General features: G+C 38.2%; 1 protein-coding gene across 3 annotated transcripts in view; it reads left to right on the top strand.

Moving 5' to 3' along the window:
• LOC149172951 (coilin-like) overlaps positions 1-27,418 on the top strand; it is a 373,642-nt gene that overhangs the window by 199,511 nt on the left and 146,713 nt on the right. For all 3 annotated transcript variants that reach the window (XM_089424468.1, XM_089424467.1, XM_089424466.1), the window contains 2 exons: positions 17,343-17,417; positions 17,723-17,882. In XM_089424468.1, the coding sequence (XP_089280594.1) occupies positions 17,343-17,417; positions 17,723-17,882 (235 nt within the window). The remainder of the gene's footprint in view (positions 1-17,342; positions 17,418-17,722; positions 17,883-27,418) is intronic.

Genomic DNA, 27,418 nt, shown 5'->3' with positions numbered 1-27,418 from the left:
TATCACTCAGAACATAAACAACAAACTTATGTTTAGAAGAATACCGAAGTGAGCTCAATTTAGTCTACTGATAAGAATTCATTACAAGGTTCCAGTGATCAGAAGATTCCACAGAAGGTTAATCTATGATGGTCCGCTCCGTTCTCAGTACGACAATTTTATATATCACTCCAAAGATCATATCAACTTGTATCAACAAAGATGATCGTCTCGAGAAGAGAAGGCATTCGTAGCAAATAAAAGATCAAGTCCTTTCATCAACAAGCTTTGAGGACAAAGCTTTTTGAAGGGGAAGATAATGTTATGAATATAATTCATATAGAAATAAATATAAATATAATAATAAATAATAAGTAAATTAACTAATGGTTAGTTAGTTAGTAATGAAAAACCATGTCTTAGAGACATGACTGTTCATGAAAGGGTACTTACCTGGCTATATATACAGGAGCCTCATTCTCAATTGTAACTCACCTTACACCAATTCTTTATACAATATACAATATACAATTTACAATTACTGTCCTATGATGGATGTCCTTGTCTACGAAGTATTTTAAATATTTCCACTGCGTGTACGACCAATGGCATTGTACTACCTGTGTAACACATTTTGATTTTGATGACTTATGAGAAAACTACAGTCTCTTGTCTTTCTCCTATTGGATCATTGATGAAATACATATGTATTATGATTTATCATTTATGTCACAATTGTATTTGTATGCATAATGTTACTTTGTAAAACTTACATCTAGATGAAGATCTATATTTGAATCAATGAATTTGTATCATGAATGATAATTTGTGTAAGAAATATCTAATTTTTAATATTATAATAATAATAATATATAACGTGTCCTAACGTGTCATGTTCCGGGGGTTCAACGTGTTCATGTCCGACACTCGAATCCCTGTGTCCTTCGTGTCCCGTGTCCCCATGTCAGGTGACTTAGCTCATATCTATTGGCAGGGAGTATTTGCTGGAGTTGAAGGCCAAAGACAAGCCACATTTTTGACAATCGAAGTTCTTATACTTGAGCACATTTGTGGGTCAATTTTCTCTGTGTAGTAATGCGTTTCGAGTCAAAGGCTGAGTTCTTTACTTCATTGTTGGATGAGTTATTCTTGGTTTTTGGGCTGAGCATCGGAGATAGAGAAGGGGTGGTATTACTTGTGCGTTGGTGGAGCAAGCTTCCTTCTTATTTGCTGGCTGTACCCTCTCCGTCCTTGTTGGTGTATTCTCAAGTGTATTCTTGATCCACGAGTTGAGTATTTCTGTAGACAAGGGACAACATATTCCACACCCATAGATGACTAAGTTCAAAGTTTTAATGGGTCGAGTTGGTACTAGAATGTTGGGCGTATTTCCTGTGGGTGAGATTTGATGTTTTTGTGGCCAAATTTCTAGCCAAAAGGTCTATAAATCTGCTAGTGTGTGTGGATTGATATCGTTGGTAAAAGAGGCCGATTTATGGTCAATCTCTTGTAGACAAGTTTGTTGTAATTTCAGAAAGAAAGCATTGATATTCTGATGGTTATCATGCTGGCAAAACATATCAGGTTCCTCTATTTCTTTATGTCCCGTAAACTCTGTTGATAAAAGAAGATATTGTTGAGATTTCTAAGTTTGACATCTTAGAAATCCCCACTGCATTATGTGGTTTAATTTCTCCTACTTGTTTATTCCATTAACAAGTTATTTATAAATATAAATTCCGAAATAAACAAAAATGCAACTTTAACTCATATACAGATTAACAACTAAAATACTGAGACAAACACACAAGGGACATCGTTATTTTTGGACAATCGTCCCCGGAAAAATCCAATGCGGGAAATCTGGTGCAGCAGATATGAGGGTTTTATTATTATGCAATTTTTGAATACAACTAGGGTGCAAAAAAATGGCTCATCCAACAGAGAATGCCCTTGGCAGAGGTACCTCTCCTCGGAGACAGATATTTCGGCTGATCAATCAACGGATGAATGATCCCACAACAACTATGGCAACTTCCACTGCTCTACGTCACTCTGATAGGGACTGTGTCACCCTCTCAACTCACCAGCACTCAGTATGCACCACAAAAATCTCTCTGCACTGCCTCTTGGCCCTGCCTCAGCCCTCAGACCCACATTGGCCTCTTCAGCGTCTGCGTAGCTCCCAATTGCGTCTGCGTCAGCCTCTCCAGGCACTGTGCTGTCTCTCTGGCACTATCTCTTCCTCTTTGCTATGTAGTCTCGGCCTCGTGCTGAACTGCCCCTTGATGCCACTGATCACTAACTCGATTCTCTCAGCAAAACCTCGCTCCAGAAAATTAAACTGACTGATCAATTTGGTGTATCTCCAACTGACCCTCAAGCCTCCTCTTATACTTTTCTTGTTGAGTCTTCAACAACCGAGATTAAGTCCCCAATCAATGACTAAGATTAGATTTGTCTTGATCCATGTCATTTAGGACATCTCACCTAGTTTTATATTAATACCCATTAATATTTTAATTTTCTTAAGTTTAGACTTAGGAACCCCATTAAAAATATTAATTATTTTAATATCTCACCAACTGGGTGGAATTTCCGCAAACCATTTCTGGGTCTTGGAGATCTTATGTGCCTTAGCCTCTCCAAAAATTTTCATGGCTAGAGGTCATCCGATGCTACCACAAATCAACACTCCCTCTTAGCGAGGAATGTGCTCCAGTAATGCTCCATCAATGAAACATCACACTGATTCTCTACACTGGTGCCTGTGCTGATGCTTGGCCTGCTACCTCACATCATCTGCACCGCTGCTTCCTGTACTACTGCCCATGACACTGCAAATTCCATTGCTACATCTGTACTGTAGCCCCCTCTCAATATGCTGCCCATGCTGCCTCTAGCACTGCCACTGGTAACTGTTGCACTGCAACTCAGTTACCGAGAAGTAGGTAACTGACTTCTCCCAAATATTGACATCCCAGTGACTCTGGAAGCCACGTGAAACTGAAGCTGCCTCTGTTGCTATCCTGTGATCCCATTGCTGCCACTGCGTTGTTGCATACAGCTATGTGCCTCTCGCACTACTGTAACCTCTATACTGCGCTGCCTCAGATTTTTGCACCCAAGCACTTTCTTGTTGCTCCACTACACTTTGCTCCACCCGACATCTGTCATTCTGCTACTATCATTAAGGTCTCCCGTAGTCGGATATGATCCAAGAGTTTGGGCACCTCAAGGATCCTGCCGTTAGTTTGTAGTCCTCTTGTCTACATCTCGATGTCTTTAGAGGTGCATGAGCACTCATGGCACAATCGTCATCAATCTCGACCTCTTTCTCCGCCTTAGCTGTCGCTGCCTTGGAGTCGGAAGCCTTTGCCTTGTTTTTCTTCCTGGGACACTGGGATGCATAATGTCCCAGCTCCTCACGATGGAAGCACTTCACCTTGGAGATGTCATTCTTCTTCTTCCCTTGCTATCCGTAGATGCCAGAGTCGCATGCTCCTCCTCTTTCTTGATTCGACTTCCCTTGCAACTACTCCCTGCTTTGGTTAACCTCCTGATTTCTTCGTGGCGAAGAGGTGCCCACATGTCCTCCCATCCTGGAAGAGTAGCCCTGCCAAAAATACTTTGGACAAATGTTTACTACTCCTCGGACACTGCATGGAGGGCAGTCCTCACCATGAACGCTGGATCCGGTGTAGACCCTACAGAAGTAAGTTGGTCACGAATCTCCTGTAATCTGAGGAGGAACGAATCTATCTGCTCTCCCTTCTGCATCTGATACGATCGCAACTGATTCTCCAATAGCATCTTCCACTGCATGGAAGTGCCCCGATACAAGGTCATCAAAGTATCCCACATCTCCTTTGCTGATTTCTTTTCAACAATATGTGGTATGGCATGATCTTTGACCCCGTCTAGGATCATGCACTTCACCCTCGCCATTGCATCCTCATACTTCTCTTTCTCAGCTAGGTTGGCAGGGATAGTCACCACTCTCGAGGCAAAGTCCTTGATGTGATGTTGATCCAGGACTGTCAAGATCCTGACCTTCCAGATGACAAAGTTGGAAGCCTCGTCCAACCTGTCCTGATCCCTCAATCCGTTCACTGCCATTTCTGCTCCTTTTCTGGACTCCCTCTTGAGTTTCGACTTCCCTCCTGAAAATCTCCCTCTAAGTCATGATTTCCCTGCTGAAAATCCTCCCGCCAAATGTTGAACCGCTCCTCTCCAATCCTCCTTGCAACTACAACTCGGATCTGGATTTCTTGGCTAGAAATCCGTTAAGGTAGCGACTCCCTCTACCTTGGTTTTGTCCCCTTAGGTACTGTTCTACACCAATAGAAACAACACCCCACCAACTTCTCAATCACAATCTGCCCATAGCTACCCAAGCCCCAGGAACTGAAGAAACTGGGCCTTTCAGGCTCACGCAATCTTGACAATGGAAGAATCTGCTCCTCTTGGCCACATCGTCGATCCTTCCTGGTTGAGAAAGATGACCAGGCACTGCGTAGGTCTGATCTGCCCTCCTCTGCCTTTGCGCTGACCGTCCTCCTGGCTTAAATTGATGAAGCAAGCCCTCTGCGTCACTTCTTCTCTGCTGCTTCTTCTCTTGAACAACGCTGTCTCTAGGGACAGCTGCTACTGCTGCAATTTCTCCAAATTACTGCTGGTGCCTTCAGTTCTCCTATGATCTGCAATCCTCTGATACCATGTTGAAATTTCTAATTTTGACACGTTAGAAATCCCTATTGCATTATCTGGTTCAATTTCTCCTACTTGTTTATTCCATTAACAAGTTATTTATAAATATAAATACTGAAATAGACACAAATGCAACCTTAACTCATATATAGATCATCAACTGAAATACTGAGACAAACACACAAGGGGCATTGTTATTTTTGGACAATTGTCCTCGGAAAAACCAATGCGGCAAAACCGATGCAACAAATATGAGGGTTTTATATTATGCAGTTTCTGAATACAACTAGGGTGCCAGAAATGGCTCACCCAATAGAGACTGCCCTCGACAGTAGTACTTCTCCTCGGAGACATATATTCCGATTGATCAATCACTAGATGAATGATCCCACAACAACTATGGCAACTTTCAATGCTCTGCGTCGATAGGGATTGCGTCACCCATTCAACTCACCAACACTCAATTTGCCCCACAAAAATCTCCTAGCGCTGCCTCTTGGCCTTGCGTCAGCTTTGCTAGCCTCTCCGCAGCTACTGAAGCCTCTGCGTCAGCCCCTTAGCTCTCTGCGGTTAGCCCTTAGAGCCTCTGCGTCACCCACGTTGGCCTCGTCGGCCTCTGCGTAACTCCCAGCTGCCTCTGTGTCAGCCTCTCCATGCACTGCGCTGCCTCTTTGGCACTATCCCTGCCTTTTTGCTATGTATTCTCGGCGTCGTGCTGAACTGCCACTCGTTGCAACAGATCACTAACTCGATTCTCTCAGCAAAACCCTGCTCCAGAAAATCGAATTGACTGATCAATTTGGTGTATCTCCAACTGACACTCAAACCTCCTCTTATACTTTTCCTATTGAGTCTTAAACGATCGAGATTAAGTCCTTAATCAACAACTAAGATTAGATTTGGTTTGATCCATGTCATTTAAGACATTCTCACCCAATTTTATATTAATACCCATTAATATTTTAATTTTCCTAAGTTTAGACTTAGGAACCCCATTAAAAATATTAATTATTTTAATATCTCACCAACTTGGCAACTTCTAGTGCTCTGTGTCGATAGGGACTGCGTCACCCTCTCAGCTCACTAGCACTCAATTTGCCCCACGGAAATCTCCCAGCGCTGCCTCTTGGCCTTGCGTCAGCTCTGCTAGCCTCTCGGCAGCTACTGAAGCCTCTGCTTCAGCCCCTTAGCTCTCTGCGGTTAGCCCTTAGAGCCTCTGCGTCACCCATGTTGGCCTCGTCAGCCTCTGCGTAACTCCCAGCTGCCTCTGTGTCAGCCTCTCCATGCACTGCGCTGCCTCTTTGGCACTATCCCTACCTTTTTGCTATGTATTCTCGGCGTCGTGCTGAACTGCCACTCATTGCAACAGATCACTAACTCGATTCTCTCAGCAAACCCTGCTCCAGAAAATCGAATTGACTGATCAATTTGGTGTATCTCCAACTGACACTCAAACCTCCTCTTATACTTTTCCTATTGAGTCTTAAACGACCGAGATTAAGTCCCTAATCAACAACTAAGATTAGATTTGGTTTGATCCATGTCATTTAAGACATTCTCACCCAATTTTATATTAATACCCATTAATATTTTAATTTTCCTAAGTTTAGACTTAGGAACCTCATTAAAAATATTAATTATTTTAATATCTCACCAACTTGGTGGAATTTCCCCAAACCATTTCTGGGTCTTGGAGATCTTATGTGCCTTAGCCTCTCCACCAATTTTCATGACTAAAGCACATCCTATGCTACCACAAATCAACATATATACCTATGTGTACCTTGTATCAAAATTAGCTATTAACATTGATGATCTGAGGTCTGGTTATACAAACATGTCATTGTGTGTTGATTCCAAAGACAAAAAAACCAAGAATTGAACCTACAGAAGTATACTCACAATATGTTTGACAAAATCTCTCACTGAAGAAACCCACTAAACTCAGAAAACTCAGCGGTGACTTTGGGAAAATTCCAAGTGGAAATCTTACAGATTGGACCTCTAATTCATGCAATTTTGGATTAGATTGCTGTAACCTGTTGTTTGCTTGCATATTATTCATTGCTGGGCTGCATTTTCACTCTTATTTCAGTCCCCTAGTTCATAAACCCATGGATCCATCTTTCTAGTGTGTTTCCATGCTTTTGAGTTGCTTCAAAGACACTCCAAACATGTTTTTTCTGCGTTATTTTACAGATATGTAGGGGTAGGACAGAAGCAATCTTGTCCAGATTGGGTTACAATTCAAGTGGTACTAAAGGGTAAATGGTCTTATTTGAATTTTGTGCCTCTCTCTCTCAAGCTTCCAAGGTAACCTTTTATTGAGTATTTTGAGTGAGTTTTGCTAGCTGGTTTGTTTTTTCAGCAGTAGAATATTATATATCAGACCTAGCATTTATTTCATTTTAACTCTTAAGCTTCATCACATTGAGTGTTTATAGGCAAGTCTTCTAAAATCGTTGGTGAAGTGTGTAGTTTGGGATATCTCCCGTGTCATGTGATATTCTAGGAGTTGGCCTAAAGTGAGATGGGAGTGCACTGAGGTGACAGTGGGTGCATCTCCTGTGTGCTTACTATTTAGTACCTTGACCAGACCTTGCCAAGGCTGCTAATTTAGGCGGTAACAAAGCCCAAATGGTGTGGGTGAGAGGGGACATCATTGCTTCACTCTGAGGTCACTTCTGAACGTTTTTAAGAAGCTATCCATGGTTTTGATGTTGGTGTCAGCTGCACTAACTTTATATATTGACTTATATATATGTGTGTGTCTGTACACTTATATATGTTTGTGTGTGGACGAACCTCATTCGAATCTTGTAAGGTCTCAACTGATGTAAAGAACCATCTCTGATTCTATAAAATATTTACTGAACTGTTCATCTATTTTAAGCTGTCTATCTATTTTAAACAGAGTATGGAACTTTAAAAATTCCTGTTCTAATTTATGCATAAACTTCACATAGCTAATTGCTTCAATTAATGAAAAGTACTTACTTGGTCTGCTGCGAATGTCTGCTGCGGATGAGGTGTTTCAGAACCCCTCCAATTTGCTCCCATTTACCAAAAGACCAAAACCACCCTGCCAAACTGAACAGAACCTCACTAAATCCAGTAAGCTTCTTAGTTGAAGTAGACTGTTCCCCCGTGCTCAGAACCTCAGACAATCAACACTCTTCTTTCCTGTGAAAAATTTCAGTTTTTGATCCTCCCCCTTCCCTTCTTCTCTCTGGTTTATAAACTGATTCTTGGCAGTGGCCGTCCTTCCTCCAACACTCACCACTTCATTTCCTCATGACACCGTTCCCATGTGTCATGTGTATTCCTTTTAAAAATATATTGATTTTTAATTAACATTTGATTTTATTTTAATATAAAGGTTAGACTTACATTAAAATACTTTATCATTTTTATTATTTTATTAATTTGGTTAATATAATTTATTTAATATTTTTTTATAAATAGGTCGTTACAAATCTTATCTGAAAATTTGAATTCGAAGATAAGCAAATTAGTGCCGAACCTGAACTTAAACCCGAAGAGTGTGACTTAGTCCCACATGGCTGAAATGGAGCTGTCATCGATGGTTACTGTGTGATGGCAATGATAGATGTGAGCAATGCTTGGATTGACCAGTGTTGTTAAAATCGCGATAAAATCGCGATTTTTTCACCTTTCCACATAAAACGCGATTTTTATCCCAAAAAATCACCGGATTTTTTTATAGCGATTTTTCCGAAAAAATCGCAATTTTTTCAAAAAATCGGGATTTTTTCGAAAAATCGCGCTTTTTTTCGAAAAAATCGCCGAGGGCGGGGCAGCGGGCTTTTAATAGGGAAAAATGATTTTTTTTTATGTCATTTGACTGTCGCCGCGCGGAGGAGGAGGAGAAGAGCTGAAGGGTTTGGGTCGACTTTGGGACTGAATCCAAGTGTTTTTAGGAGAAATCCAAGACAAGATCACCAATTTGTCCATAAAAACGGTATGTAGATTAATTTTTTTTTGTTTTGCTTCTTTAAAAACTTAGTTTTTCATTGTTTTTAAAGAATTTTTTGTAATTTTTCATTGATTTGGGATGGGTAATTTGTTATGACTATGAGAACCACTTTTTTTATTTATTTTTTTCATTTTTTTTAAACATTGTTTATGTTTTTTGAATTTTCATTGTTTTTTGGCATTTGCCATTGGCATTTGGTTGGGTAACTTGGGTTTGGAAATTGAGATTTTGGAAATAATTAACTTGTAATTTTGTAAATGCTAAATTGTAATTTGTATTATGTAATCCTAAATTCCTATTTCCTAATCCTTATTTTTCCATAGGTTTGCAAATTCAAAATTCAAAAACAAACATGCCAAGGAAATTGGATCCTTTCTGGGAATATGGTGAACCTAAAGCTCCGAATGATAGACAAAACTTGAATTGCAAGTTGTGTGGAAAGGAGATAAGCGGGGGGGTGTACAGGTTGAAGTTCCACCTTGCACAAATCCCTGGACGTGATGTGGGGCCCTGTATAAATACAAATCCTGAAATTATCCAAAGAGCCATGAGAGCATTGGGAGAATTAGAGCACACTAGAGAGGCCAAAGAAGAACTCAAAAGGCAACTAAAAAGGTCAGCTGAAGGAAGTGGGCCAAGTGGCACTGGTTCTACTGCAGCGTCAGTCAATCCGGTAGCTGCATCATCATTTTTTGTTCCTCGAACCACACCTGGTTCACAACCAACTATCGGTTCAATGCTAAAAAGAACTGAAAAAGAACAAGCTGATAGGTTGATGGCAAAATTTCTCCTCTGGAGTGATATTCCTTTCAGCATTGTAAGGAATAATCCATTTTTCCAACCTACTGTTGATGCTATCGCCAGTGTTGGCCCGGGGTACAAAATCCCTTCTCTTCATGATTTCAGAGGCCGGATTCTTCAAGAGGAAAAGCGTGACTGCACCCAAAGATTGGAGGATTTTAGGGCATCATGGGCACAAACAGGATGCACTGTTATGTCAGATGGTTGGACTGACCAAAAGGGGAGAACCCTTATAAACTTCTTGGTTAGTTGTCCCAAGGGGACTATGTTTATCAAATCTATTGATGCAACTCATCAAATCAAAGATGCAAGAACTTTATGTGATTTGCTGGATGTGTTTATTTTGGAGGTGGGTGCAGAAAATGTTGTCCAAGTCATAACGGACAATGCTGCAGATTATGTTGCTGCTGGTAGAATGCTTATGGACAGACATCCTACTTTATTTTGGACACCTTGTGCTGCCCATTGTATTGATTTGATGTTAGAGGACATAGGGAAAATTCCCTTTGTCAAAGATATTGTTGACTCATCAAAAAGCATCTCAAAATTTATTTACAATCACACATCTGTGCTTAGCTTGATGAGAAAATGCACCAACAACAAAGAGTTGGTGCACCCCGCCATTACACGGTTTGCGACGAGTTTCATATCTCTTCAATCCCTCTTGAATTCTATGTGGGATTTGAAGAGAATGTTTCTTTCAGAGGAGTGGCGTGCTTCGTCAATGAGCCGCAAACCAGAAGGAGAGGCCGTGTGCAGACTAGTTTCATACCAGGAAGACTTCTGGGCGGGAGTGCAGGAGGTGTGCACTGTTACTGAACCTTTGGTAAAGGTTCTTCGGTTGGTTGATGGTGAGAAGCCCGCAATGGGCTATTTGTATGAAGCCATTCGGTCCTACTATGATGATAAGGGAGATGATGGGTTTCAGAGACAACTCCTTCTATGGGAAGTGATTGATGAGCGATGGAACAACACACTCCATCGTCCCATTCATGTTGCTGGGCTTTTCCTGAACCCTGCATTTTCTTATGCATGTGGGTTTGATTTTGATGCTGAGATCGTGGATGGATTATTATCCTGTGTCCAGAAGATGGTGATATCTCCAGAACAACGTATAGAGATCTCTAAACAAATTGAGACATATAAGATGTCAGGTGGCACATTTGGCTTTGAGATGGCTGTCACTGATAGGACGATTAAAATGCCAGGTATTTTTTAGTTTGTACTTTGTAACTTTGTTTCAAATTTCATTGTCTGTTCAAATTCCATTTTTTTCTTATGTTTATTTAAAATTTTATTTGTAATTTTGTTGTAGACGCATGGTGGAAGATGTATGGTGGCAGAGTACCCCTTTTGCAAAAGCTTGCCGTACGCATCCTCAGCCAAACATGCAGCTCCTCAGGATGTGAGCGCAATTGGAGTGTATTTGAAAAAATACACAACAAGAAGCGCAATAGGTTAACAACTTAACACTTAAACATTTAAAATATTGCAAATTTCCAAATAAATTATTGAATTCATTAAACAATATTTTTTTTATAATATTAATTATTAATTATTATTTCATGAACTTTGTACAGGTTGGAGTCCCATAGACTTAATGACATGGTCTATGTCTACTATAATCTTCGATTGTGGGTGAGGCAACTAGAGAAGACACATGATATGGATGCCATCTCATTGGATGTTATTGACACCACTGCTGAATGGAGGGTTGAGACCGAGAGGCCTCTCATGGATCCCACTGATGATTGGTTAGTGCAGGATGAGGGGGAGGAGGAGGAGGAGGAGGAGGAGGAGGAGCAGGAGCAGTTGGAGGAGCAGGAGGAGGAGGTGACACCGCCTACCCGGGCTACCACTACCACCAGTAGAGGACGTGGTCTCCGTCTACCTACAATAGCTGCTACTTCTACTTCTTCAGCTTCTAGAGCACGTCAGACTCCACTGCCATTTCCACCAGCACAGGCACCAGCATCTTCATCTAGGGGGAAAGGGAAAGCAGTGACATTTTCTCGCAAGAGGGGCAGAGGAAATCAATAGGATTAGAGTCTTAGACTTTCATTTTATTGTATATGACATTATGACATGATGAGATACATTATCATATTTTTTGTTGATATTTTGAGGCTGAGTTGGGACTCAGGACTTACTATTCAGGACATGATTCAATGTTATGTGTGATTTTAGCGCTAGAAATGATATTAAACATCTTATATATTAGTTTTTTTATCATATTTATGTGTCAATGTATTTATTTTATGTTGTAGATGGTTTAGATATTAAAAAAATTGAAAAAAAATGAATATTTTTGTGCCAAACGTTTTTTTCCCGCTTTTGCCGATTTTTTCCGCTTTTTTCCCGGCGCCGATTAAATCCCGCTCGCGCTTTTAACAACATTGGGATTGACTACTTATCTAGATTTTAACATGACATGGCACAAGTGGATACATATATATGAGACAAAGCTGACATCTCTCTCTCTCTCTCTCTCTCTCTCTCTCTCTCTCTCTCTATATATATATATATATATATATATATGTTTGTGTGTGTGTGTTGACGGTGTTGTCGCACAAATTGTCACGACAACGCTCAGACCGGGGGCTGTCACCCTGATCCCCGATCTCTCCGTTTAAGCCTGTCTCCCGCGGCTAAGGGGGGTAGACCCTGTAGGAAAATGGATGACCAACTGTGAACCAGTTGGGTTGGGAGACACGAAGGGAAACCAACACTAAATTGATTTTATTAATTTAATGGACCAGTGCCTTATGAAATGAATGAATAAACGATTAATTGTCAGATGCTGCAGGAATATGAACTCATTAACAATCGTTTACCATCAAACAACTCAAACAAAAAATTAACTTTTACCAAATGCGAGATGATCGATAAAGGCTTAATGATACTCTAGCAGTTAAAAATTCGGAAGATAAAGTGCTTTTAAATAACCACGTAATTTTAACCAGAGATCACATTCATATGGCTAATCTTTGAATGATCGTTCAAGCATATTTAACGACACGAAAACATTAATCCCACATCAAAATTTAGCCTCAGCAGAAAAGATATTGAGCCAAGACTGAAAATGACAAAAATTTCCAAGAAAATATTTTTTATATTTTTCAAATGAAAATGAAACTTTAAGTCCAAAAATTGAACTATACAAAAAAAAGGAAATTTTTTTGTTCTTTTTATTTTTTTTTATTTTTTACTTCTAAAATTAATAACTCAAAACCTAAACTATAAGAAAAGAAATTTTTTATGTCTTTTATAACTTTATAATTTTTATGAATTTTATGATTATATTTTAAAATAAAACTTGAAATTAGAATTCAAACTAAAACTAAAGTAAGCAAAAATTAAATCTAAATTTAAGACTAAAGCTTTAAATCTAAAAAAAAGAAAAAAAAAATTAACAAAATACAAAGCTAAAACCCTAACTAAAGCCTAAAGAAATTTTTTATTTTTTATTTTTTAAACAAAAATTTAAATCTTAAACAAAATTAACTAAATCTAAAATTTAGAATTCAAATATCCAAAATTTAAAAAGAAACATCACAATCGTAAATTCTAAAATTTATGTATATTAAAGCTGAAGTTAAAATTTATCTAACCCTAAACTAAACTATGATCTAAATGTAATCAAACCAAAATCTAAAGTAAACTCCTGAAATTGCATTTACGCTGAACCAAATAATAAAAAAAAAACGACGACTTCTTCCTACGCAAATGGAGAAGAGATTTACGCATAAACCATTCAACCTTTCCACGCACCTGGCCCGTGTATTGGAAGATTTTTATATTTGTTTTAACTGTTTCATGTGCAGTGCATGCATCGATAGTCGGTGTGATGGACAGAGTTTGCAATGAAGCGAATGCGCAAATTGAAGCCGACAAGCAGTTGCAGGTGCGGATTGAATGCCTGGTCTGCGCTGAGGGAAACGTTTTGAAAGAGGATTGTATTGATGGGAGCCAGATGCAGCTTCGAAGGGTCGAATGGCAGCCAAAAAAAAGCAGATGGAGCAGTGACGCGAGGAGGGTTCAGCAAAAACGCGGGCCTGGATGCTATGATTCCAGATTTGAAAGCAAAATGCGATTTTAGACTGCGTAGGAGGAAGATGGCAGCACACTGGTTATGCTGAGAGCTGAATGCTGCCCGACAGAAAAATGATATGTGCGTTTGTGGGTTGCTGAAATGGAACGGAGGATTGAAAAGCAGTGTAAAGAAAATGGTGACTGCAGTTTGCAGGGAGAACAGTAGATGAATAACACAGGGGTGCGGGTTTGACAGCGGTGAATGGAGAAGTGCAGATCCAAAAAAAATTTCGAATTTTTTCCCAAAAAATCTGAAGACTCCAGGCAACAGTAAACAGATTGCCCAGAAAAACCACTGAAGCTCTCCACAAAATCAATATTTGAAATTCCCTGCTCCAAATTTGCCTGATAAAACCCTGCAAATTTCTCAAAGCCTATACCTGCAAACTGCAATGACAAAGAACCGAAAACCCAAAAATGATATGTGCATAAAACAAAATTAAAACCCTAGATCAGCTAAACAACATTTACAACTTTTGACTCTTAAACAGCCAGATTTATCAATAATCAACAGTAATATTATCAAAATTCCAGATTTACTATGAAAAACTTCAGAAACCTCTCATGCAATTCAGAAAAACAAACTTAAATGATAAACCCAGGATCGAAACTGGCTGGGCTCTAAAAGAGAATGCTTGCGGGAGTTGGCTGGTTCAGCCGAGAACTTCTCCAAACTCCCACTGATCTTCAATACGGTTTTCCTGCACAACGCACTTCAACCATCAATAAAGAGAGAAAAAACAGTATTAGATCTCAGATGCAATGGAGATACCTGCCATTATTTCAGAAATTCTAATACCATTCAAATCCTAGCAAGTGAACAAGATACCTGTGTTCAGCAATACTCTACAATAAGCTGTTATTAATGGCTGAAAATGAAAATATGCAGAAAATAAAACAGCTCACAGTACTTCAAGAGAGTAACACTACCAAGATTTCAACCCCAAAGTCTTTCTTTATTAGCACCAGGAAAAGTTTACAAGAGAGCTTTCTTCAGCACAAGACTCACAGATCCAATCTGATCTCAAATGACCCCTAGCACCCTATTTAAAGGAAAAATTCCCAACAGCTAGTTCGAGTGATCCATGTCAAAATGATCTCGACCGTCGATGAGGATCAAGATATCTCTTAATCTCATCCGTCGAATTTTTAATGCATTAAAAAATTGAAATTTTGCATTTATTTACTCAAAAATATTATTATTTTATTATTTTTAGGTTTTTACTTTATTTTATTATTATTATTATTATTTTTTTTTTTTTAATTTTTCAATTTTCAATTTATTTTTAAATGGATTCTCGAACTTAGCCTTTGGAAAAATCACCTAGGACCTAGGACTTAGGACTTATGAGGGGATTAAAACATTTTCTAACCCTCAAGACACTTTACATCATGAATTTTACAACTTTACATCTCAAGGGGGAGAACCCATTTGACATAGACCTTCATAAACCACCCAGTTCTGCGACACAACTATAATCTAGCAGATTAACACACTAGGATTCTCCTAAGATTCTAATGACAAAATCCATTTCGGCTTTGGGGTTAGGCTGAAGGAAAACTCTGCCGATCATAGATCAATGAGACAAAAAACCTTCCGGAACGTAGATTATCACTAGGAAATTAGGTCCACCTAGGCAATTTACATACATGACTCATATCTGCTAAGATTATTTACAATTCACACATGCAGACTGGGTTTACAACATAATATGATCAAGTCGACGATGACTGTCGAATGACACGAACATGTCGATCAAGCGCTATCCCTTTTGCGAAAAAAAGCGGGTGTACTGCTATGGGAAGTTGACACGTAGTGGTCAACAGACGGACCTAATGTCAAACCTCATTCGAATCTCAACCAAATCAATGCCAAACCCAAACTCGAGCCTTAATTGTGTGACTTAGTCCCACATGGCTGAAATGGAGTTGTCATTGATTTTTACTGCATGATGACAATGATAGATTTGAACAATGCTTAGATTGACTGCTTATCTGGATTTTCGCATGATATACCACAATCCCAACACAGTGGATACATATATATGTTATGTTGCACGAAACGGGGAAATGGGCACGGGTACAAAACATGAACCCCCCAAATTTTGGAAACAGGGAAATGCAAAATCTATATATATATATATACATATATATATATTAGGACATTTAAGAAATAATGTGCAATCATAAAGCATATATGATACATTCTTATTTATTACAGTATGATTAAATTGTCAATTGTCAATGCATAAACTATAAGTCTCTAAATTTACAGCACATTTACTCATGAATGATCACATAATGAAAATAGCAATATCCAAAATCAGCCACGAGAAATTTCTAATTTCTTGTCTCGTGCTTGATTGGGAGTCTCCTCCTACATAGTCGAACGACCTTAATGCTCTTGATTAAATACAAGTTCCATACCTTAGTAACCTACGTGCTCTTGATTATTGGGAGTCTCCGCTACATAGAGGGGTTGGTTATCTTGATTAAATACAAGTTCCATACCCTAGTACATGACAAAATGCAATAAAAACATTGCAATCCCTCCAATCCCGAAATCCTGAAAAGCAGATAAGTCTGTTGGATTTTGAGTGAGATCTAAAATTCTACTTCTCCATATGAAATCCAATGAGGGCGAAACCACTCACAAATATCCCGAGTCATTTCATGGTAATGTTAAAAATTTAAGTAAAAGGATGAAAATGAAAAATAAAGGAAAATGTCACTTTTACTCTTAAGTAAAATGATGAAAATGAAAAATAAAGGAGAATGTCACTATTATTCTTAAACATTACCATGAACTGCATATCAACACTAGGGCCATATGCTTGAACATCAGGGTGCCCCACTCAAAACAATCCTCTTTTTTATAACTTGAGAGGCATCTAGAAACATCCATAAGATTATTTAGTCACCCAATAAAAAATTAAAAGCGAAAAAAAAATACAAGAAAAAATCAAGTTAGAAGAGGAAGCTCCGCCGTATGGCCTGGAAACTCGTTTTCTAGCTGCACTGGCCACGTTTCCTCCTCGACAAATGGACCAGTACGGCCGGAAATGAGTTTCCAGGCCGTATGGTACGAGTTTCCTCGTTTCCGTTTTGTTTTTGGCCGGAAACGGACCCTTCTCCAACGTTTCCTGCAACTTAGTATATATGTGACAGAGCTGACATATCAGATTTGAAATGCATGATAACCTTTGCAAAAAAGAGTTGCAATTCTTCATAGTGAATATTTGGTGAGTTCAGGGAGAAAAGAGTTATCTTCTATAAACGGATGAGTTCATATCCAATAAACTATCTAGTTGCATAAAATAAAATATCAGTTCATATCCTTTGAACTGTCTAGTTGCATAAAATAAAATAGAGGTTCTGTGATCTTCTAGTCCAGTTGTGAGATATGCCAGTTTAGTACTTGATTTTGTTAAAGGGCATATGTGTATTACCTTAATGTTTGTAAACTTTTTCTTTTTCCTTTTTTTTTTTTTTCTGTCAAGAGCCGATTTTAACCTTTAATTTTAGTTAGTGTATGCCGTAATTAAGATATTTCACAAGTTTTCTGGACAAGGGTTGTATGGATTAAAAGGAAATACATTTTGTAGGAATTAGTATGTTACACTTAAATTTTACATTCATATCATTTATGTGAATTTCTTTACTGGTTTATACTTTAGTCCTAGGAACTTTTTGAAAGCTTTTTCTTTCATTTGTTTGATCTCCGCCAGTCATGCAATTCACTTACACTATTTGTCCACATCAGTCTCCAAGTAGAAGTGCAAAGAGGAAAAAAGCAAAGAGACGTTGGCTACGAGAACAAAAAGCTAAAAACCAAGAGGTATGTACTACACTTACATTGGGAGGTTAGGTATGTACCTTAGTATAAAAATTAATTTGTTACTCTTTTTCCTGTGGTGTCTAATCTGAATTGTTGATTTTTCGCTGTTGCTGGCAAGTCATTATCAGTAATCTGCATTACCCTATAGTACCTATTCAGCTATGATATACTTTTTCTTTATTTGACTTCTCCCAGTTGTTAATAAAAGGGTTGTTGTAGATGCTGGGTTTTCCTTTTTGCTGTGAGTTTATCATATATATATATATGTTTAGCATATATCAGTTTCTTTTGTTTTGTGATTTCAGTTGGTTCAGAAAAACAGCACCCTTGACAACCGTTTTTTCTCCAAATGTGAGAAACTTCAAAAATCAAATCAAGATGATGATGCTGAAGCTGAAGCTGAAGAAGAAAGCCTTCCTGTAATAGTGAGACCTGGACATATACGTTTTGAGCCCATTAACAATGGTGAGATTTTGCTATTTTTTGCTGTTGCGAGGTTTCTGTTGTGAGCAGATTTACTGTTTACTCTTGATTGACATTGATATTTGCAATAGAAGATGTATATTGAATACTTGAATAATCAATTGATGATTGCGTTGTTCTCATGATAGTATGCCTTTATAGGCATTTACTGGTCATGAAACTGAATAGGTGTGAGCTATGACACTTCATTGAATGTTGATTAATTATTGGCTATTAAATATTTATTATTATTATTTATTACATTTATTATGTTTATAACAGTTTTTCTATTTGTAGTCACACTTTATCTTTCCATGTGTCTGCTTATCAGAGGGTGCTATTTGTCACTTTACTAAGATGGAGAAAACATGTGTATGAAATTTGTAGGGAGGTAATTGAAACATCGGATTAACATGTTCTGGATACAGGCTTAGAGATCTCATTTTTGCCCAAGTTGTAGAATGGCATGATATTGACCATGTACTATGGCATTGGAGAAATTTTGAGGTCTAAAATGGGCCTCCTAAAGAATATTATAAAATAACAGTGGAAATAATAAAATAAGATAAGGTTACCTCATGAAGTTTTGGAGGGAAAAAATGAAAGGCTACATTTTAAACTCGTATTTTCAACTTATCTCCCTATGATTTTACTCAAATTTCAAGTGGGAGCATTTGTCGCGGAATTTAGTTTTTCATCCAAGGAGTGCCCATGTTACATACTTTCAATGGATCCTACTACACGGAAAATGTGAAATACATGAAAAAACGTGATTGATGTGCATGTAGCGTACTTTCAATGGACCCTACTACACGGAAATGTGAAATACATGAAAGAACAGGAGTGATGTGCATGTTGAATACTTTCGATGGACCCTACTACACAGAAAATGTGAAATACATGAAAAAACGTGATTGCACATCAATCACGTTTTTTCATGTATTTCACATTTTCCGTGTAGTAGGGTCCATTGATAGTATGTAACATGTGTTGAAGAATGTAACTAGGTTTGGTCTTCATAATTGTACTTGAAGTCAAAATGTAATATATTTGTCAAAAGAAAGCAAAAATAACTTTATTATTATTTTAAATTGACTTGTTAAAGCACGGGTCAAAGTCAATTTGTTTATTGGTCAAAGACTCCTCCATCAAGTCTCCTTTAGTCTGCATCAAATGGATCATCATCAATTCGGCTACAGTCAAGGGAACACATGTCAGCCTACACAAAGACATATCTCTTCATAATGATCATGTCAGCTCATTTATGATGGTCAAACCACTATACATACAAAGCTAGACTTAGCATAAAATCACAGAAACAAAACTCGCAATTTTGGAGATGTTTTTTGGTGATCTCAGAGACATGTTTTGGTATCATTTCAGGGAAAATCTCGGATCATCTTGGTGCAATCACAGTAAGCTACTTTAGATCAGTTTGGTGAATGCGGATTGAGGTTCAGTGCTACCATCATTTCGATGCTACCATAGTTTGGTGCTATTACAAGATGATTTTGCCACAGTGACAAAGTCTAGGTACACAAAGTTTCGATGCTACTACGGTGACAAGGTCTAGGTGCAGAAGGTTTCGATGTGACATGGTCTAGGTGCAATGAAGAAGGTTGAATTCGGTGCTATCACAGTGATAAGGACTCAATGCTCACACAGTTTCAAGGATGACTTGATGGAGGATGTCTTGGGTCTAGATTGTAAGGGTCTTGGTTGTCTCATATTTTGAATCTACATAAGAAAGAATTTTGATTGGGTTTTCCCCTAGAGTGAGGTTTTGCCCTGGCTGCGAGCCTACATCTTGTGTCCTCTTCTATTTATTGATTGGCCTCTGTCTTGATGATAATGAAAAGATAAATTGAATGAAAGAATAATAATAATAACCCATCACAAGATAATGTCAGGATAAGAGAAATCATTTTACTGCCACCTGTTAGGAACATAAAATTGTATAAAATAAAATAAACATAAATAAGTATAAATAATAAATAATCAAGTAATAATTATGTTAAATAGTCATTATTTAATTGAAAAAGCATGACTAAGAGACATGCCCAATCGTGAAAGGATACCTGCCTAGTATATATGCTAGTCCTCATTGTAGCATTCAACATTACTTGTACTTTATATATCTTTATATATATATATATATTTATTTATTTATTATTACAAATACCTCATGTATTTTAACATATTAAGTCAACAAGCAATAAGTTTTGTAGCTTTAGTGGTATCAGAGCCATGTGAGACTTTGAACATTATTCGCCGAAAAATATAACCATGCGTGTCTTTGAACGTTGTTCGCCGCACAATATGCCATTACGTTTACATCCTGAACTCATTGAGCGGTTTAGTAAAATTCAAGAAAAGCTTCAGCAATGGGAAAAATCATATGCAGAAGTTAAAGCATGTCTAAAAGAAATCGATAATAAGGAAGATAATAGCAATGGAGAAACGAAACAAGGTGAAGCAGGAGAAAGAGATTTTGATCAGAATGATGATAATGAAAATGATATCAATCAAGATGAGGATCCAGATGAAGTTGATCTTAATGTCAAAGAGGATGAAGTTATTGAAAATACAACACTTATAGATGTAGAATCTATAAAAGAGGATGTAAATATAGTTGTAGAGGATGAAGATATCAAGATTACTGATTTTGTTGATGAGCAAATAGAAGCAAAGTTGGGGAAAAACGTAACAGACAGACTATGTTTTTGAATTTGGAAGATGTAAAACGATATGGTCCAATCAAGACACCAACTTCAAAAAGGAAATCTTCAGTTCAATCACCTTCTGCTCATTTGCTAAGGGAGAATGATCGCTCTTCACATGCTCCATCTGATGGGTCAGTAGATAAGCAGGGTTGGCTCAATATTAAAGATTAGAGACAGGTAGATTCATCAATTAGTGAAGGATGCACCATGCTTGAAATTCAGGATCCCAAAAGGACTGACTACATGTCTGAAGACTCTTCAGTTGTACAAATGTCTAACACTGAAAATATTCTAGGGTGAAATGTTGTGCCGTGGACCAAAAGGATGAACTGTAACTCAAAACTATAGTTGAAGGCTTACCACAACCTATACGAATTCAATGTTCATGGGAACAAGGACTAGAACAAAAACATGGGAAAGGGCAACAACTTCTGAATCAAAAGTTGACAATAGTTTCAGGTCCAGCAAGGGACTCATTGGATCAGAGGCCTGCTGGCAAGAAGCATCTGTCTGCATCCAAAAAGTAGGTACTTGGCAATGCATCATATCAGGACACGTCTATTGAGCGCCTTCATCGAGAGGTGACAAGTGGAATGTTATGGCATCATCCAGGTGAGATGGAGCTCTAGTGTGTGCCTGGTAGGTTTGAATCTGCGAAGGGATATGTGCGCATGTTTGAGCCTTTGTCATTTGAGGAATGTCGAGCACAATTATACAACACTTGGGAGGAGCTTTGTGATGCAGTTTCTAAAGATGCATATTCAATGGTTTGTGTCAAAAGTGTTGACAAACGAGAAAGAGGTTGGTATGACATTATAGTTATTCCGAGTCCCAACACATGAATACAAGTTTTCATTCAAGGATGGTGATGTGGCGGTATTATCTACACCAAAGCCAAGACCAGTTAGGTTTAAGAGGATCAGTTCTGGGAACACAAGTGATCTTGAGGCTAAAGGTGGTGATCTAACTGCTAGAGTAGCTGGTACTGTTTGTAAATACTCACCAATTGATACTTGTGATCTTGATGGAGCTATTGTTCATTTCTATGTGGGCGATGCATTTGATCATAGGAGCAAAGCAAATGATGATCATATTCTAATAAAATTTCAGGTTTTACAGAATATGGATCAAAATCTGTATCCTATGCTACATAACCTTTATCCTAAACCACGAATGCTTATATGTGCTTCGTCGAATGCTGCTACAGATGAGTTGTTGCAATGTGTGCTTGATCGTGGTTTTATTGATGGAGAAATGGAATTACAATAGGATACCTTCATCCAATAGTTTGAGCTCGTAGATTGCAAAGCCCTAAACCACGAAGACACCTCACAGTAATGTGTTTGTTTACCAAGGAAGCCAACCATGGACGACCAAGAGCAGAACTCAGAAATTACAGAGAGAACTGAAGAAGAAACTATGCAGAAGAGTCCTGAGATTGTGGAAGTTGCAGACGATGAGGCACTCTTAGTGGCGAGTTTCGAAGAAGGGTCCTCCCCTCTATGAAAATTGAACATGGAATCTCTGGTTGTTAGTATTTCCCTGTTAGGGAATCACGAGTCACGACAGAGGAAGTGAGAGGCCTGAATCCCAGTTTTGGCTAAAACACCAGCAAGTACTGAAAGAAGGCACCGAAGGGCAAGGAGGCAAAGCAAATATATTGATCCAATCGACCTGCATCGTGTTGGAGCTCTCAGCCTAGAGGATGATCCAAACTTTCAAGGCACTGTAGTAAATACAATTTCGAGATTCCGATCACTCCTCTCGGCCAACAAACCCTGAATTGGTCGCGATGGTACAAATCCGTACGATGACTGGGTGTATAATGATATATTAATACAAGCTTCCGCTGCTGTCCACGCTGCCACGACGCTAACCTCTACCTTGTTGACGCCTCATATTGTAAAATCGACCACAATCGACATCGCTAACGTCCACCACTGCACCAACCATTGACATTTGATAACTTAATACTGCTGCATACGTTGTGTCCTTCGTAATCCCTTTTTGAAATACAACTAAAATCGATATATATATATATATATATATATATATATATATATATATATATATATATATATATATATATATATATATATATAACTGAGTATTTCGATGAGACAAGTGTTTACATTAGCATCTTGAAGTGTATCCACATAATGAGTGAGTCCGCATTCGGTGGTGGGAAGAGAATAAGTGTCTTGTTGGTCACCCGATTTTATTTCAGGGGGTTGAGGGTGGGCCTGGGCAGGTGAACCTTGACCGAAGAAATAAAGGTGAAGATTATAATATTATACCCAATGTGAAATCCAATACGCAAATGCTATTGTGGCTAGGATGCTAAATAGACCAATCTTATATGGTATGCCCAAAGAAAGATTACCACCTTATGTTGTATTCTTGTAGCTTGCATAGAGATAACCAACAACCAGAGGAGGAAGGGATGCTAAAGCTACGATTGCTAAGATTGCTGGTACAACTAGATTGGATCAATGTCTTTGGCTTTTAGGCTTAGCAGGACCCTCGCTGGATGGGATAAGGAAAAAATGGCAGGTTGGGAAAAGAAGATACATCATGAAGAAAAGAGTGCATCATTCATTCACAAATAGATTTATAGAAACTTGAAAATAAAAGAGCAAGGTAAGCATAAACCCTTCTATTCATTCAATAAGACAACAAGAAAGAATTTGCAAGAAAGAACCATAATAACACGCAAGAGATATATTGCTTCAACCAGTGGGCTACACTCTTCGGTTGTAATTTTGTTCAACATCCTCAAGAGAATTTGAAAATACAATGAAATAACAGGAGGGACTCTCTAATCTCAGCCTTGAACACATTGCTTTTTCCTCTTACAAAGACCCATAGGTCATGTCTATAGCAGAAGAAATGAAAGAGGTCAAAAGGGAACGAAAGAGTTTATGTTGTAGATCCTGAGAGCTCTATCCATAATTTACCAGCATTTCGGTATGACCCCATTGCCCAATCCTTTTGTCTTGTGTTTACCCTGCTCTTATAGTTAACATGTCTTGTTGATGACTCATGCCTGGTTCCTCACTAGCATGCATGAGGGAATAATCAGAATGCCCATTATCCATCATGATCATTGGAGAGACAGTAGTTTGTTACAATTGTATAAGAGAATATTGATGAGATGTCTTTGCTTATGCAATTAGCCTTGTCTCGTCTTAGAGACATAACTCCACAAGTTAGGAGAGATTTTCAATTCTATTCGGTCCAAGCTATGAAGCCACTTAGTCAGGAAGTTCCATAAATTCCCCCACGGTACTTAGCTCTTGCATTCTCAAGCATTGATTCTGTATCTATCACCACCCCTTTTTGTCCTCCCATTTGAGGGTCTAGTCGATTGCATGGACTGACAAGTGATGCTTTATATACTGAGCTTGTTTCTTTTGCATAAGAAACAGGGTTGCGATTAGTGGAAGACACTTTTTTATTTCCCCCCAAAAGGAGAAGTTATAGTAGATGTATACCTTTGCATGCACCACGTGACAATATTTCCACTGGTGACCTTTGGTTTGACATATTTTTCATCATACTGCTTCTCCCCCTGCCTCCTCTCCCTTTGTGAACTACTGAATATGCCAAGATAAGGTGGCTAATTTAAATTGGAATTTTGCGGGTTATAATATTGGAATTTATGCATCTACTAACACGATGATAGATTCTAGTTTTATTTGAAAATCCAACACCTTCCACTAGTTCCTTGGCCTCTATCTTAATTTGAATGATTTGTTGCTACAACACATCGACTGGCTGCTCCCACTTTCTCACAAAATGGGTCCAATTCTGAGTTGTGTCACAAAAGTTCTTGGCTTTTTCAACCGTGACTATGAGATTCTCCTTCATTTGTTGTACACCCTTTGGTTGGGGACAATGTGAATGTGCCCATGAAGTATTTTCTCAGATTCTTTGGTAGCCTTTATAAGCACTCTGGACTTCTATCAGCTTCCTTTGACCTTTTCTAATTGTTGCCACAACTTGTTTCACTTGATTCGCTATGTTAGTTAACTGGGTCTTAGGTGCTAGTTCGCTAATGGATTCCATCTTCTTTCCACAGGGTGGGCCACATGTCAATGAACTAAGATCTAACTGTCTTAGCCTGATTTGTCAATATCTCTTTAGCCCGATGTGCAACGTCCCTTTCGATTAAAACATCATGTAGATGCAACTGTAATTCTTTCTTTTTTCTTTTTAGTTTTGTTTTTTCCCTCTTGATCTATAGTAGTATATGGCTGAGCTTTACCATCATGATGGAGTGTTTCCTGACTAAGTAATCTATAGGGACCTGGCCTACATCTGAGGGTTGGAATGCCTACGAATGCAGTGGAGTTGTGGGATCAATTCTAGCGAATAGTGGCACCGGTAACATTGACAGGTTTGGATGACTTCGTGCTTAATTATAATCCTGATCCACCCAGGCACCCAAGTGAATGGTCATTTTTCTAATCCCTTCTTGTAGATTAGTCCCTGCTCCTAGCTTTGCTATTGATGGATCAAATGAGTCAGGGCCAACAACTGGATCGACATGTTATACGGGATATGGATCATTGTTGCACGAAGCGGGGACATTTTCTGGAAGAGGGGACGCGGAAGCATCATTTCCCAAAAATCTAAGAAGCGAAGCATCTACTATATATATATATTATATCTTTTTGCATTTATATTAAAAAAACATCCAAAATACGAAATTAGTTGTAGAAGACATGAAAACATGCATATTTTTACATAAATCAAGATAGATATGGCATCCATTGTACATCACCGATTAATTATTCCAGCATCAACCATCTACAATCTAGATTCCTCTTCTCTTGTCTAGCCTTTGCCTCTACTTCAATTCTATAGGGATTTTAGTCAACATTGCCTAATTTTGAGCAAACAACTTAATCCAAGCCTTATAATATAGTAGAAGAAAGCTTAACATGCCTGATCAATGATTTTGACTTGAGTGAAGGGTACATAATTGCTAAGGCCATGGCAAAGGAGTTCAACAATCAATAACACCAACACTGGGGTACCTATAGGGCTTGGTGCTCTTGATTAAATGCCAATCACATGCCTTCATACATGATATAATCCAATGAAACACCATAATCCCATTGATCTTGAAAACTATTAAGTCTGCTAAATTTTGAATGGGTTATGAAATTATATTTTCTCCATATGAAGTTTGATGAGGTTGGAACCACTCTCAAACATCATGATTAATTTCATGGTAATGTTAAAAATTTAAGTAAAACGATGGAAATGAAAGATAAAGGAGAATGTCACTTTTACTTAAATTTTTACGCAGGTCAGCAAGAGGCTGAGGCAAAGGCCAGAAGGGCCAGTGCTGAGCTTTAGTTGTGTCGGAGAGGGTTTCGTGGGACAAGTTTTCTGAATACCTGTTTCTGAATATAGAAGTATTGTTATCGTGTATTTTTGCTTTGTCGGGTGAGCCGGTTAGGCACGTTGTTGTACTCAGAAAGACTGCTTAATAATATAACCCTCAGAATAGGTGCACTGGTTTTCCCGCATTGGGTTTTTTCGGGGAAATTTGTCCAAAAACGGTGTCACTTGTGTGCTTGTTTTCTTTCAGTTGATGATCTGTTGATGTTGCAACGGTATTGTGTTTGTTTTAGTATTTAGATGTTTTAAATAACTTTTTCATAATTTACAAGTAGAAGAAATAATCCAGTAGAATACAGATTAATTTTCTAATGGATAGACTTAGAAAATTCAACACACAACCTTGCAAGGAGAAAGGCTTTAAATTTTAGCAAAATCAATGATTAATGTATGAGATTTTCAAGCCTTAAATTTCCTTTTAAAACAAATTCAGAGATCCTTCAAGAAAATAACGGTCAGATTTGAGATGAAGGAGAGGCTTTTTGAAGCGATTAATGTGTGAGATTTTCAAACCTTATATTTCCTTTTAACACAAATTCAGAGATCCTTCAGGAAAATAATGGTTCAGATTTGAGATGAAGGAGAGGCTTTTTGAGCACTTGGCCTGGGAGAAAAATCTCTCCAAAGCCTGCAGATTTCTCCAATTAGTGGCCTCCAAAAAATAAGCCTTGAAGATGTTGATTCCTTGCCCAAAAAATTGATGAATAAAACCTTTAAAATTAATCGGTTTTCTCTACAAAACCAAGGGTCAAATTAGATATAAAATAAAAGATCAGGCCTAGAAAGCTTACGACCCTCTAGAAATAATTTGCAAAATTAAACTTTCCAAAGGCTAGATTTGACCTTGAAACCCCTTAAATTTCATGCGACCTAATAGATCCGCCTCCCAATTTTTTTTTGAAAATGAATCATCAAAACATTTACTTGTAAAAGCCTTGGAGGACCATGATTTGGCCTCAGACCCCTTAATTTTTTTTATTGCAATTTAAAGAGAGGCCTTTGGGCCTGTGACTCAAGGAAACATGGGTCAAAACCCTCGCGACGACCTTGGATAAGCCTGCGGCTCTCTAAAAGGACCCTAAACCTTCTTGCACATCAAACATAAATCCTAAATAAATTGCTACAGGCCTGCAGATCAGAGATAAGAGGCCAAAAAGAAAACTCTACGACTGCCCAAATCTGCATTTAGTGATTGGGGCCTTACTGTAGAACATATGGAAAACCTTTTGTGAGGGTTTGAGGAGCAGATCTAATCAATCACTCGGGAAAAAAAGGACCAAGTCGATCCACTTGCAAGATAAGATTATGTGAATTTCCAAGGTGAAACCATCTTTGTGTGAGCTTGATCTATGCGAGCCAAGTGAAAGAAAACAAAACACGACAAGATGAACAAAATTATATTTA

This window comes from Pinus tabuliformis, chromosome 4_2, assembly GCF_031772625.1.
Source record: "Pinus tabuliformis cultivar Carrire ecotype Pingquan chromosome 4_2, CPIR1, whole genome shotgun sequence".
In the NCBI taxonomy this organism is placed as follows: domain Eukaryota; kingdom Viridiplantae; phylum Streptophyta; class Pinopsida; order Pinales; family Pinaceae; genus Pinus; species Pinus tabuliformis.
Note: the sequence above shows the minus strand (reverse complement) of the source record. Positions and strands in the feature narration are given on the sequence as shown.